This window comes from Felis catus, chromosome A1, assembly GCF_018350175.1.
Source record: "Felis catus isolate Fca126 chromosome A1, F.catus_Fca126_mat1.0, whole genome shotgun sequence".
Classification (NCBI taxonomy): Eukaryota; Metazoa; Chordata; class Mammalia; order Carnivora; family Felidae; genus Felis; species Felis catus.
In genome coordinates, this window is record NC_058368.1 from 4,585,112 (window position 1) to 4,600,683 (window position 15,572).

The window sequence follows — 15,572 nt, forward strand, 5'->3', positions numbered from 1 at the left end:
ATAAGCACAAAAAATATCATATTTTCAAATGATCTTTCCAATTTTAATTGCAATTTCCGTGATTCAAGTTCTAGAGCATCTATGTCAGAGAAAACTGAGAACCCAGTGGAGTATGGAAACTTACATTCTCTGTAACATGAAAACTGTGGACCGTTCAACAAATTGTTGAAGGTGGGATATGAATGGAGGTGGGATAACTCAATGTCCACATGACAAAAAAAAATGAACCTAGGCCTTTACCTCACATTGTACACAAAAATTAACTAAAAATGGACCATTTGCCATTTAAGAAACAAAACAAATGAACAAAAGGAAAAAGAGAGAGAGAGGGGCAGACCAAGAAACAGATTCTCAACTAAAGAGAACAAATGGTTACCAGAGGGGAAGTGGGTACGGGGATGGGGGAAATAGGGGGTTAAGAACACTGAGAAATGTACAGAATTGCTGAATCACTTTATTGTGCACCTGGAACTAATATAACACTGTATGTTAACTATACTGGAATTATAATCAAAAACGAAAGAAAAAAAAACACAGAGCATAGATGTAAATGTAAAAGCTAAAACCGTAGCACTTCCAGAAGACAGGAGAAAATCTTTGTGATTTCCGTCAATATAGACATTTTTGCTCTTCAAAGGACATAATCAAGAAAATAAGAGGCAGGGGTGCCTGCGTGGCTCAGTCGGTTAAGCGTCCGACTTCGGCTCAGGTCATGATCTCATGGTTCATGGGTTCAATCCCCACATCGGGCTCTGTGCTGACAGCTCAGAGCCTGGAGCCTGCTTCAGATTCTGTGTCTCCCTCTCTCTCTGCCCCTCCCCTGCTCATGCTCTGTTTCTCTCTCTCTCTCTCTCAAAATAAATATTTTAAAAACTTAAAAAAAAACAAAAAGAAAAGAAAAGACAACCCAGGGATGGTGAGAAAACATTTGCAAGTCATGTACCTGGTAAAAAACTGTATCCAGAATATATAAAGAAATCTTACTGCTCAATGAAACCAAAAATGCAGTGAACTTACGAGCAAAAGATCTGAAAAGACACTTCACCAAATAAGATAAATGAATGGCTAATAAAGAAGATGCTTGTCATTACGGATGCATTAGTCACTAGGGAAACACTAACTAAAATCAAAGTCAGATGTCACTACATACCCACATAAAGGGCTAGAATCCAAACTACTGATGATACCAAGTACTGGCAAGGACGTAGAGAAACTGGAACCTGACACATTGCCGGTGGAAATCTACAACAGGACAACTGTTTTAGAAAACAACGTGGCAGTTCCTGAAATGGTTAAACACAGAAGCACCGAACAACCCAGAAACTCACCTCCTACCTATCTACCCAAGAGGATGAAAAAATATGTCCATACAAGTTGTGCATAAGTATTCATAGCAGCCCCAAAGTGGCAAGAACTCTAACGTCTAACAACTGGTGAGCGGATGAACAAAGTGTGGGATTATCCACACAACCGATTATCAGTCAGCCTTAGAAGAGAAATGAAGTGCTGATGTGTGCTGCAACATGAATGAGCTTTGAAAGCAATATACTGGGTGAAGGTAGCCAAGTCTCCTTCAGGGGTGATGGAAATGTTCTAAAACTACAGTGGTGATGCGATGCATGACTCCAACAAATTTACGACAAACCACCGAACTGCTCACTTAAAAAAATATCGAGACAGAGTACAGATCAGTAGTTGCCTAGGTCTTTACTGGGAGCAGGAAATGACAGCAGAGGGCATGGGGGACCTTTCTGGGGGAATGGAAGGGTTCTACAATTTGACTGTGGCAGGGCCTGCACAACTCTATCAATTTCCTAAAAATCATTAAGCTGTATACTCACAATTGGGGAGTTTCACGTTATGTAAATTATACCTCAATAAAACTCCTAAAAAGCCTTGGGCAGACTTTCTAGGGTCATTACATTCACTTCTATATGTGCGACCTCATCTTTCTGATTCTAGGGATGGTTCTGTGACATAGCTGTGGATAACTCCTAATCTCCAGAAGAATTGTTTAAATCTCTCAACTAGCTGTGTGAGTAACCCAGTCATGCCTGAGAAATTTGCAAAGAGTCAAAATGATGTGAGGTATCTGTATCTCTGAATAAGTCACATGAAAAACAGACCTTTGCCGCTATCATTATGCGTTAAGTACCCATCATCATCATCATCATCATCATCATCATCATCAAACCCCACAATTTGTAATGCACATTGCAACCAGGCCTGACGTTAGCCCCTGCTCACCTACTGGATTATTCCAGTACTGTAAGTCGGAAGGAAGTTTTACTTTAGTGACACTGTACCTTGTGGTGCCACAAAATACCCTCCTTTTTCTGAGGCAGGAACAAAAACGCAAGTAGTGCTTCTGGGGTGGGGGCCACCCCAGTGGGTGGTGGGCAAGCTAAAACCCCACGTGGTAACAACGCGTATACTACAAAATCTCCCAGTCAGGCGTTCAATCGCTTTAACTGTAGAAGATCAGATTGTATGATGGCTTCCAACAATTTTGAAGCTACAAATCCCTGAGGAAGAAAATGATAAAATCCTAAAACACTGGAGTGTTTGAGTAAACGGAGGCTTAGAAAAGGAAAGGGATTTTCCACCAGGAACCAGAATGTTTGTGGAAGGGCTAGGATAATAACCTAAATTCAGCTCTGGGTTTTGTTTTCATGGCTTGACTACTGATTCCAACACAAAAGCATCCTCTGAATCACTCATCACCTTTGACTTCGCTCTTCCCCAAAACATTCAACTGCTGGTTAAAAATACAAACTGTGAGGGGTGCCTGGGTGGCTCAGTCGGTTAAGCGTCCGACTTCGGCTCAGGTCATGATCTTGTGGTTTGTGGGTTCAAGCCCCGCGTCGGGCTCTTTGCTGGCAGCTCAGAGCCTGGAGCCTGCTTCGGATTCTGTGTCTCCCTCTCTCTCTGCCCCTCCCCCACTCGTGCTCACTCTCTCTCTGTCTCTTTCTCTCTGTCAAAAATAAATAAAACGCTAAAAAAGATATCTTTTAATAAATAAACTGTGAGATCATTTTGAGATGCAAACCCTCCTCTCCCTTACCATGGTTTTAGCACAGATCTCATCTCCTCTGGACTAGACTACCGAGGACTGTTCTGTCCCAGGACTGCCCCCATACCAATCCTCTCTACGGAGCTCGTCCCCTTCTGTGGTTCCTGGTAAACACCTCTGTGGCTTTCTACTGCTTGCAGGGTAAAGTCCAAACTCCAAGCAAGGGCTTTCCTAACTTCGTAAGACCTATTTTTACAATCTTATCTCCCACTTCTCCACCCAACCAACCACCCTGTACAAAAGTTAACCAACCACCCTGTACAAAGAGAACGTGCAGTTCCCTTAGCACCACAGATTATCATCTTTGGGGACACTTACTATATGCAAAGCTCAGTGTGGAGTTCTCTACCTGCATCACCTCATTTTATCTTCACAACAACCCCATGTGACAGGCAGGTACCCTCGCCACCCCCAGTTTACAGGGGAGGAAAAGAAGGCTTAGATAACTCCTCTGGCTGACTTTCTCCCTATGTCTATAGTACCTGTCCCTCCCGCACGCTCTTCCACTTGGCCTAAAAACCCTGCAGCCCCTCAAGTGCTGCCCCCTGCATCTTTTTTCAAGACCCCACTCAACTGTCTTCCTCCAGTTATACAACTCTTTATCCAGAGTTAAAAATTCTATCTTTGGTGCTTTCATGGTACTTTGTATGTTCCTCACTGGAAACGTCACACTACATCATAATATCTGTATCCATTCCAATAATATCTGTATCTATTCCAGTCTATCAATTAGAATATGAATCTATCAGAACAAGAATAGCTATTCTCTTTAACTCTTTCTTTTCTCTATGTTTGGCATACAAAGCAGGTAGGTAAATACTGAATGACAAGGTACATTAGTCTTTATAATGCGTTGTTTCATTCACTCCTCTTCCTTCCTTATATATTCTATTTCCATCTGCACATTTTTAGAGCCTTATTACCTCTGAGCTCTCTTTGGCAATAAATTCCTGCTAGCTTTCTCCCTGGTCACTTTTCTTTCCAATTCTCTTCTTTACCGATGGTGGATTAACTTCCTCAAAACACAGTTCTGCTCGGCTCTTCTCTATTCAAAAATATCCTTGACTCTGTGGTGCTTACCAAGGAATGTATAGATTCTTTTTTTTTTTTAATTTTTTTTTCAACATTTTTTGTTTATTTTTGGGACAGAGAGAGACAGAGCATGAACGGGGGAGGGGCAGAGAGAGAGGGAGACACAGAATCGAAAACAGGCTCCAGGCTCCGAGCCCTCAGCCCAGAGCCTGACGCAGGGCTCGAACTCATGGACCGCGAGATCATGACCTGGCTGAAGTCGGACGCTTAACCGACTGCGCCTCCCAGGCGCCCCGAATGTATAGATTCTTTACCCTAAATTCAAAAGTGTCCATGACCCAGGCTTAATGATTTCACTTTAACTTGATCCTTCTCCTACACTAAACAGAATTATGTTCCTTCCTGTTCTCTCAAATCACATAAAAGCCCTACCCATCTGACCACTGAAACTATATGTATAGACACTGCACTTTCTTCAAATGAGATTCAGTCACCCTTATTCAGCATTCCTTGATTTGGTACATGCGTAAAAACTACAACTCTTCTGAAATCCCACAGCAAATGGTTTTTGCCTCTTTCATGGGATTTAATCTACACAGTTCCAATATGATTTACATACATCTTAGCTCATTTATAATGTCCTCGACATCCTTACAGAGCTATATCTGAGCATCTTACGCCTGGTGGGTGCTCAGCAAGTTCGCTTTGTGCAATACTGAATGAACGCGTAAATGTTAGGTCATCCTGCAACCTAACTAAACTAAACTAAACCTAACCACACTCTCATGCTTTAAAAAAAAAATTAATGTGCAATCAAACTAACTGACTGAACATCTTCACAGTCCTCCCTAAGACTATAACACAGTGGCATGTCAAAAACCATTTCTGGAAAAATCTGACCTTAACTGGCCCATGTCTCAAGAAGTCAGGTCAATCTAGGATGGAAACACCATCTAAGTGGATAGTGATCATCACACAGTGACAGCCAGTGTTCAACACTGGGCCAAGTGCTTGCTAGACCTAATGCCCCTGGTTCCTACAAACATACAAGGCAGATGGAGCTGTCCCACATTCTACGCTGGGGAGACTGAGGCCAAGGGAAAGCTCAGCAGTTTGCTCCACTGGTGGCTCTCTTTGGAACAGCAGAGCCGGGATTCACACCAAATTAAAAACATCTACTAAAAGACTAAAGCTCCCTATTGAGGAGTTACAACAGACTTTCATCATCTAAAAGAGCTTCATCTATGGCATATTTCAACACTACCACACACCTCTGAATCTATACTGCATGACTAAGGACAGGGTCCCTTTCCTATTCGCTATTTCAGGCGATGGAATTATCCTGTGACTTGGTAGGAAAACCAGCGAAAACATTCTAAATTCCTGTGCCTGTACATTTATCAGGGAACAGGTAGCACTGTTCACAAGCATCCATGCTAAACTGCATTTCCGGACCAAGTAACAATTCTAGGGCATCCTTCCCAAGTTATTCTTACAAGGAAATTTACCACTAGGTGGCAGAAGTATAAAGTTAACGCGGTGATTTCTCTACAGTGAGTAGCGGGACGTGTTCCCACCCTTTTCACAGTAACAAAATCCTGTGAAACTGCTAATGGTTTTCCAAAGATGATTTTGTCACCTTGAGAGTGGCATTTTATACGTAAATGGTTCTACATTAAACTATTCTCCCTTATTGAAAACTGCATTATAATATTTATTTTAAATATAATATACAGATTTCAACCTTTAAAAAAATTTTTTTAACGTTTATTTATTGTTGAGAGAAAGAGAGAGAAAGATACAGCATGAACGGGGGAGGGACAGAGAGAGAGGGAGACACAGAATCTGAAACAGGCTCCAGGCTCTAAGCTGTCAGCACAGAGCCCTGGCGGGGGGAGGGGGGGGGGGCGCTCAAACCCACAAATTGCAAGATCATGACCCGAGTCGAAGTCGGTCACTTAACCTACTGAGCCACCCAGGCGCCCCTCGACCTCTATGACATTCAACACTAACCACAGCTTCAACTAGCTCTAAGCACGTAAGTAGAACCATACTATCACTGAATTAACCCACTGTATGCTAAACTACATTGAAACTGAAATTTAATTTTGTGTAATGTTATACAAGATGGCCAACAAGTACTTTTAAATTACAATGGTTGAGGGGCGCCTGGGTGGCTCAGTCAGTTGGGTGTCCGACTTCAGCTCAGGTCATGATCTCGTGGTCTGTGAGATCAAGCCCCGCATCAGGCTCTGTGCTGACAGCTCAGAGCCTGGAGCCTGCTTTGGATTCTGTGTCTCCCTCTCCCTCTGCCCCTACCCTTGCTTGTGCTCTCTCTCCCAAAAATAAACATTAAAACATACATACACACACACACGAGGAAGCTTAAGTTTGAGAAAATAAATCCAACTTAAAAAGTGATAAACATCTGGGGCACCTGGGTGGCTCAGTCGGTTAAGATGTGACTTTGGCTCAGGTCACAATCTCACAGTCTGTGGGTTCGAGCCCCATGTCAGGCTCTGTGCTGACTCAGAGTCGGGAGCCCACTTCAGATTCTGTGTCTCCCTCTCTCTCTGCCCTTCCCCCACTTGTGCTCTGTCTCCCTCTGTCTCTCTCTCTCTCCCTCTCTCTCTCTCTCAAAAATAAATAAATATTAAAAAAAGTTTTTTAACGTGATAAACATCTGAAGACAAATTTATAGAATTATCTATCCACACATGTGCACTTTTGATAACTTGTGCCCTGCTTTGTATCTTTGGTACAATTTCTTTGTGGGTAGAAATTAAATTATATACATTATTAACTGTGTATAATTAAATTATATTTAGCAAATATACGGGTAAACTATATAATGATCAAAATAATTCTGAAAACAATATGCATATGTTCACTTAATATGCACTCAGGAAGAAAATATTTTAATAATGATTTTCACTAATTTCATTAAGTAGAAAATAAAATCCCCACCTTTCACATAAAGAATTCTCTAGAACTATGCAAATCTTCTATTTTGGAGCAGGGGATGAGAGTTTGGGCTCCTCCAGGAGCGATGACGGGGGCTCTAAACCATCTGTGGGACAGGTCAGATGTGTGGTGGAAGGAATTACACTTCGTCTTATCCATCAAAGGAGTCAAGGAAGCCCAGCCCGCTTCAGGCTTTGGCCAATGACGTACAGCAGAGCTAGCAGAACTGGAGTTCCTTCCCAAGGCTGGCAACTAGTCTGGTGTCCTTGCAACTGTTCCACAAGGCTTCTTTGGAAATATGCAAATGAGCAAATGGCCGTCAATATCTAAGACCTCTAAAGACACACTGGCCCTGAGGTCTCCATACAAACTCACATCTACAAAGCCTCACTCCTCTGGCTGCCTCGGGGATGCTTCAGGCTAATTGAGATCTCCCCAAAGCGACCTGCGATAGGCTTTCTACTTCTGAAGACTCTGAAAAGCCAAAGTGAAAACATACGGTCCAGAGGCTATCCTGGCTCCCAAGTTTGCAAAAGCTGCTGTGTAATCCCTCATCTACAGACATTAAGACAAAACTGAGGTCCTCTCCAAGGATCAGTGGGAAGGAACAGTTGCCAGGGGATTATTTTTCATGGCAAGCACCAATTTATACCTATAAAACAGTCTAGAAATATACTTGGAGAATAATTTGCCGCATACACACATGGATGCATTTCCTCATCCTTTAGCTCTGTACTGTACCGAATGCATTTATAAATGAGTGAAAATTACAGAGTCAGGCAAAGTTGTCTGGATACCTGACAGGCTATGAAAAGAACACTACTCCTGTCGCCTTGACAGTTATTAGTTGATTCAATTCATGAGATGCTTACGTTCTCTAAAAATAAGTCAAGTAACCATCATAAGAATTTCTTTGAACCATCATCACTCGGAGGTTGACAGGTATCAAACTGCACGTTTCTAATTCATTCCTAGGAAATAAAAGAGACTTCGAACGGGGTCTTAACGTGAAGAATCTCATTTACATGTACTCTGTTGGGAAGGATACAGAGACAATTTAAAACACAAAGAGAAGAGAGCTATGGGAATACAAAATGTTGCAAAAATCAAATTTCTGAGAGCCCCTACTAGCTGCATAGAGTGGAAGAGGTCTCTATCAACTACCCCCCACCTCCGCCCCCCAGAATCTAGGATGGGGTTGGTGCTCAATGGAATCTGCTTTTGAATGAACGGTGTGGTGCCCTCTCAAGGAATTGCACTGGGTGGTAATTTATTACAAGAGAGGCGGAGATGACTGTGAACTTGGTAAACAGCAACCTGGCAGGAATTTGATGGCAGTGCAATTAGCACGCGGCCGCCTGCTTCTAAGGCAGGTGAAGGCAAGAGGGTGAATGCCAGCGGAAAACACCCCAGCGCACCGGCAACCCCCGGGAGACATGAAGGGTGACGCTGTGACAGGTACCCCGTGTGCAGCCGGTCACCTCCAAGGGGCCCCCGCCCGGCCCTTACCTCCTCCCTCCTTTCTTCGGGACCCGACACCAGGTGGGGGCTCAGCTGAGGGTGGCTGCCGACGCTGCTGTCGTCACTGCCCTTGTCACACGTGGCTTGCGCCGAATCCTGGGAGGACGCGGGCCCCTCGGCCCTCTCTTCACTGTCCACTGAACTCAGGGACAGCGCGCTGAGACTGCTGGGACACGTGGCGTTTCCTGCACCCGGGCTCTGAGGGCTGGGGGGCTTGGGCGTGGTTGGCCTTTGGGGGGTGAGCGGCTGCTCCGGCTCGAAGGTAAACCGGCTGCCAGCTTGGCGTCCGCCCGGGTCCTCGGCAGCCGGACTCGCCGAGGCGCTGCCGGCGCCAGGACCCGCGCTCGCCGCCGCCCAGGAGCCTGCGGCTTCGAGGGGACACGCGGCCGCGGCCGCGTCCCCCGGGGGGCTCCCCGCCCCCGCCGGGCCACAGCCCGGGGCGGCGTGCGCGCCTGCGCCTGCGCACCTCCTCCACTCGCGCTCGGCGGTGGTGGACACGCGGCGGGAGTAGGCGTCGTGCAGCCTGCTGTGCACCTGCAGCCTCTGGCTTGCCTCGCCCGGCGGGGGCGCCCCGCTCCGGGGGCTCTCTCTCCGCCAGGCCGCGTCCGCGGCGCTGCTCACAAACCTCAGGACTCTGTCGAAGTCCCTGGCCCGCAGCGGGCTCTTCCAGCGTTTCGTCCTCCTCTCGGCCCCGGCCCCACCGAACTTCTCCGAGTCGGCGGACGAACTGCTCAGCGTCCTCCGGGGCGCGGGCTTTTCGGGCGCCCCCTTGAGGTCCATGAGATTCGAGGTGGACTTCCGTTTGAAGGAGCTCTTCTTCAGAAAGTTCAAGTTGTCGGTGCTCTTGCTTTTCCGGTAGACGATGCTGTTGTTCTCAGAGTCTTTCACTAGAATCTCACACAGCGCGGGCTCCTGGGAGACGGGGGCCAGGGGCCCGACGTGGTTCTGGGACCCCTGATGCTTCTCGCCATCCAGGAAGCTGATGCGGCCCAGGCCGTAGGCGCGGCGGATGCTGCGGGACCGGTGGGTGCTCCTCTGGAAGGCGTCGTCGGCCTCCTCGGGGTCGGAGCAGTCCGACGCGGCCCCGGGAGCCGCCTTGGCGGCGGGGTCGCTCGCCGGCCCCGAGGAGGGGCACCTGCCGGTGTGCGTTCCGGCGGCAGCACCGTTCGGGATGGGTTTCCCCAGGTCGCGTTCCGGGGCGTCTTCCTTTGCCGCATCTGACCCCTCTCGGTTCTGAATTCCCTGGAGGACGGAGGACTTCAGTTTTTTAAAAGACCCCATTTTCCGGAAGGAGGCAAGGGCGTTCCAGGTGGAGGAATTTCCCATCAGGACCATGGAGCGGGGCCTTTCCGGGTTGGCGCTGGCCCTCTTCCTGCTCACGGAGAAGAGGCGGATGAGCCTGGCGGGGCTGAGTCTGGCCTCCGCGGCGCCTTCCGCATCCCCGCAGGGGTTGCTGCCGCAGCCTCCATTCTGACACGCTGGGTAGGTCACCATTTTGGGGTCTTTGGAATCAGAGACGGAACAGGGGATCGCGGCGAGTCGGCCGTGGCCGTTACGGGCTGTTGTCATGTTCTCGGGGCGGCGAGCCCGTGGCCACAGGGCAGCGGGGTTCAAACCCACATGCACATCTGTGTCCACAGGCCCCAGGCGCAGACCTTCATCTCCGAGGCTGCTGCCGGCCGGGCTTTCGCACCTGCTGTGCACATCAGGCTCCTCAGTTGTGGTCACGGCCTGGAGCGGAAAACAAAGCCGGGATTTAGTCATTTTCCTCCCACGGAAGAACCTCTATGAACAGCGGCTTCTCATTTTGGCTAATAATTGCCGGGATAAAAGAAGCATGCCTCATGACAGGGTTGATCAGATCAAAACTGTCTTAAATCAGGGGTCCCCGGCTGGCTCCGTTGGTCAAGTGTCCAACTCTGGCTCAGGTCATGATCTCAGGATTGAGGAGTTCGAGTCCCGCATCGGCTCCCTGCTGGCAGCGTGGAGCCAGCTTGGGATTCTCTCTCCCTCTCTCTCTGCCCCTCCCCCACCTCTCAAAATAAAACGTTCTAAAAATTTTTTTAAAAACTTTTAAATTAAGTTAAAGTTTTACCTTTCCTAATTGATTTCACAATGAATTAAAAGGAAGAATGCAAACATACATTCCTTAAAAAAAAAAAAAAAAAGATAATTATGGGTTGTGCATTCAATGCAAAGGTAAATCCTTGAATCCATTGAAACTTGTTTAAAACTTTTGAAAAACTGCTGGAATGCCAAGGCCAAGGCGTTATTCCACACTGGGCCTTGTCTTTATTTGAAATGGAAGAAATTCTTATTAAATAAAAAAACCCACCAACAACTATTTCAAAACGTGTCACAGTAAAATACCAACCTATGTTAAATTTCACGCAGCTGATAGGCAGACTGGCTGCAAGAACCGGCAGCAAAGACCAAGATGCTGTCAGCTGCCCACTTGTCTACAAAAATACCCAAAGTGCTACAGAGACACACAAGCCGAAGGGACAAGCTGAGGCTGCGTGTATGAGGTCGGGCTTTGTAAAGGGAACAGCATTAGTGAAGGGCCTCCGTCAACAGGATTCGTACTGGCTGGGGGATGGAGGGAGATAAGGATATTACTTAAATATTAGAAAGTCAGACACAAAACTTCAAATTAAACCAACGCTGCACTTTCTTTCCCCATGCCCTTAATTAAGGCCACCACACACCTGCAGTCCATGCTGTCTCCCCCAATGAACGTGTTGCTGTCCTTCCTCTCTGCCCATTAGGCCACGGCCTGCTCAGCCTTGGTGGGCCAGCTTAAATGTCACAGCCACCCCCTTCTCAATTAGTGATTAGCCAGTGAAGACGTGTAGGAAAGATAGCGACGTTCACCACAAAAGACCACCACTCGCTAAGCGTTTACTACGTGTCAGGCCCCTGTGCTAAGTGCTTTTGAAACGAACTGCCACTGGGCACTCCTACTAACCTGTAAGACCAACAGAGTGATTTCCATTTTACAGATAACCAAATACACACTTGGGCAGGGGGTGCTGGGGGTTCCTGCAGCTGCCTCTTCCGAAGCCTATGCTCCTCTCCGCTACTTTAATGAAGAAAGAGAGGGGCAGTGCTGGGATAGGAACCCATATCTTGGTGTCTGACACCAAGTTCAGTGCCTCGTGACGTAACCCCAACTCAAGTCAAATCCCCGAAGTCCTTATGCCAGTCGAGGCCACTCTTCCGAAGGCAATATTAAAGGCAGAAGAAGAAAAGGAGCAGACATTTGCATAAAAACCTGAAGGTTAAGTCCCAGTTTAGCTTAGTCCTCTCAAGTGCAGAAAAAAATGTGACCTCATGCAAAGAGGTCTCATCTGATTCTACTCTGTAAATTCTCTCATGGGCTCATTTTTATTTGCCCTTACATGGAGCTCCCTGAGGGATTCCCAGGGAGATTCCCAGTTCAAGGGCTGATTCCATCTGGGACCAGGGAGGCTACATAGGCTTATGTAGCCCGGAGCCTTTCTGATGTCCATTTACTCAATTCCATTACTCAGAAGCCTAATGGGACTACCACATGCCTCTGCAGTTTAATGTTCTAATGGAGAAATTAGGGATCCTGAAGAGCTGTGGGCTGCATTTGAATGAGCCATTCAAGAAGCAGAAACTTGAATCATCCTGGCGTTGAGGCTGGATGTGAAATCTACAAACAATTGCAAAATGAGTCTCCCGCTGAGTATCCCATCCACCCTCACCCATTCTGAGAGGGACAGGGGACTGTGGTTGTTTCGGCTTCTCACAATCTCGAAACGAAGCAGACAGTTTATGCAAACATCGAGTCCAGTCACAGGCACCGACTGATGGCATATTACACAACACTAATGGCCTTGTTGCGACTTGCACTGGATGCAGAGGAGCAGACATGCTCCTTCTCTTGTAACCTGGCTGGACGGAGACAACCTGAGGGCATTGTGAGACCTTTTATAACGAAGGATGAAAATGTGTCAGGCTGCCCCTGGAGTCTCCAGGGGTGCAGGCAGTGCTCGATTTTAATGTTGCGTCGGTTTGGGAATGTTCTAGGACAGGAATGGGGGCAGGCCCAGGTTTTAAGCTCAGTGCTGTCACATGAATCTTGAGTACCGTCATCTGAGTAATCTGTGCTTCAGTGCCATCTATCCAAGAGCAGGTGCCAACATTTATGTCTACAGTAGATCAACCAGCCAATTAATTCATGAACCTCTGCTGGGTACAAGGATATGTGTAGGCCCCATGATAAACTCAAAACAGTGACAAGGTGATAACCGGTTCTAGGTGGGAACTTGGCATGAGCAAAAGGAAGATCCAAGAACCCAAATTCTGACTGAGAGGAAATAAACTCGGGTGACCAGTTGGCCCAGTTGGCCCAGGGATAAGGTGTTTTCCAGGACATGGGACTCTCGGGGCTGAAACCGGAGAAGTTCTTGGCAGACTGGGATGTCTGGTCACCCTATTGTTCTATTAAGTAGAACAATATAATTGGAAGGATGGCTCAGTGTCATGAAGTAGTAGAAATTAAGGCGAAAACAGGTTTAGAAAAAAAACCACATCCCTTTAAGTCTAACACTTTGAGACTGTCTACAGGGGTCATCATCTTTGGGAATCCCTTCCTGATGCTCCTAAAATTAATGCCCCCTTACTCCGTGGGTTATGGGCATTTCACCAAATTGCTTTACCAAGACATATTTCTAATGATAGGTTTTGATGGCTGCCTTCAGAACAAGACTTCTATGAACTCTTTGAGAATAAGAACGGTGTGCCACATGTAAATTATTTAAGTTTATCTTGACGTAATATTGTTATTATCCTGCCTTGTCAATGTCTATGCCAACGTAACAATTCGCCATATCCCCACAGATCTTTCCAATGTGAAGATGTTTAAATTTTTACAACACGAAAAAGTCTAAGTATTTACTTAAACCTTAAGTTACAGATCTAGTAAAATATACACAATGCCGAGTTTCTGATTGGGGCAACATGCTTTTTAAAAGACCAGTGACTTACTATTTCGTTCATGCAGCTGAACAATGTGATTGTTGTGTGCTGCCTGGAATGAAACTGAAAATCACGGAAAAAGGCTTTTCCTGGAATTTCCGAGAAACATACCAAGTAGCATTATTTAGAACTAATACTTTGACCTCTATTAACTAACAAGGGTTGTGATTCAATCACTGGTTTTGTAGTGAGTCTTGCAAATTGTGGGAGCTCTGCCAGAGAGATTTATGAACAGAATACAAGAAGAATTTTAGATGGGAATATTGTGAAATCCATTGTCTACAAGCTGGATTCTGGGGTGTATGAACTTTAGAATAGAACATTTCCTTTCACTCGTAATGAGAATTCTCTGAAAACAACTATGACCAATAATTTTTAAATGTGAATTTAGAATACTGGAATTCGAAACCCAGAACTATATACCAGGTTGAATGTACGTACAATTTGTAAGGTGTTCATGTAAATTACAGAAAACGTGCCACTGGAGGAAAATATATTGAAATCTGAAAGTCTAAATCTTTCGATCACAGCGCAGTAGAAGATTGCCTTTGGGAACATCTAACACCTAGCTGTAAAGATTAGGACCCTGGGACCCAGTGGTTCTGAGACACATACTCCTCGTCAGGCCACTACGGGTGGAAAGCACAGTGGAGCGGGAATCAGAGGGACCGGGTTCGGGCCCAGCACTGCCTCATGGTGGCCACGCCCGGGCCCAGCACTGCCCATACCTGGGGGCGATCCTACAGCACTTCCTTTCCCTCCAGATCTTCCTTGGTCACCAAGTTTAGAGATTCTAGTCCAGTCTCAACAATCCACGCTCAGTGTGGCTGCCGCAGCCTTATTTCCAGCCTTTTTAGGCCAGTGCCTTCCACTTGGACACCTGCATTAGCCTCCTGAAAAATCTCCTGCCTTCCTTCGCATCTGACTCACCTCCAAGCTGGCCGGCGTCCTTCCCAAACCAAAACACTGCAAACGGAGTCCTGCCACTTCATCTAGTATCCCCAGCTGCCACCTCTGAACCTTGAGAAGATGTCAGATCTCAGCCGAGCACACGATCCCTTTCACTCTAGCCATGCCGAATTATTTACAGTGAGGCTTTCTCACGCTGCTGTGCTTTGGGTATTTTCCTTGTTTGCTCTGATTTTCTCCAGCCATTTCTGTCTCATTGTATTACACGGAAGCACAATTCCCAGGCTCCTCTGACAAAGGGCTTCTGGCCAAGTTGGCCAAGGGTGGGGATGATGTGCGTGGGAGGAAGGTAGACACCAGGGTATTTCTCTCTGCACGGGCTACAGCAGGGGCATTTCCAGCAGCCGCTGGTCTCCTCTTTTGCTCCAACTTCTGCTGGCCAGCTCCTCCCTCCTAGGTCCCAGCTCCCACCAGGGGGCACCAGTGCCCGGCTCAAGTAGAACCACCTCCCCCCTGATGCCCCCAGCCTCTGGGTCAGTAGCATTTTCCTGCCATTATTGTTCACCTGAGTTCCTTTCTCCTCTTTTGTTTCTCGGCTGTGTAAGAATAATCCTATTTTAGATTCTCTTTGTGTGAAACACCTAGAGATGTTTCTCTTTTCCTGATTAATATGTGCTCTGCCTAATTAACTTTCATTAATTCAAATCGACCTTTCCCTCGAGAAACGCTCTTCTTCCTGTCCAATTCAGATGCCATTTCTCTGTGGTTTAAAAAAAAAATTTTTTTTTAACATTTACTTATTACTGAGAGGGAGACAGAGCATGAGCATGGGAGGGGCAGAGAGAGAGGGAGACACAGAATCCGAAGCAGGCTCCAGGCTCTGAGCTGTCAGCACAGAACTGGACGTGGGGCTGGAACTCACAAACCGCTGGATCATGACCTCAGTCGAAGTCGGAGACTTAACTGACTGAGCCACCCCGGCGCCCCTCTGTGGTCTGTTTTATACATTGGCCCTTCTCAGCATTTACCATACTGCTCTGTAATTCTGGTTTCTCAGTCTCCCTTC

General features: G+C 46.7%; 1 protein-coding gene across 6 annotated transcripts in view; it reads right to left on the minus strand.

Moving 5' to 3' along the window:
- Positions 1-15,572, minus strand: part of SPATA13 (spermatogenesis associated 13) — a 349,273-nt gene that overhangs the window by 74,307 nt on the left and 259,394 nt on the right. For all 6 annotated transcript variants that reach the window (XM_045041159.1, XM_045041126.1, XM_045041265.1 and 3 more), the window contains one exon: positions 8,579-10,321. In XM_045041159.1, the coding sequence (XP_044897094.1) occupies positions 8,579-10,321 (1,743 nt within the window). The remainder of the gene's footprint in view (positions 1-8,578; positions 10,322-15,572) is intronic.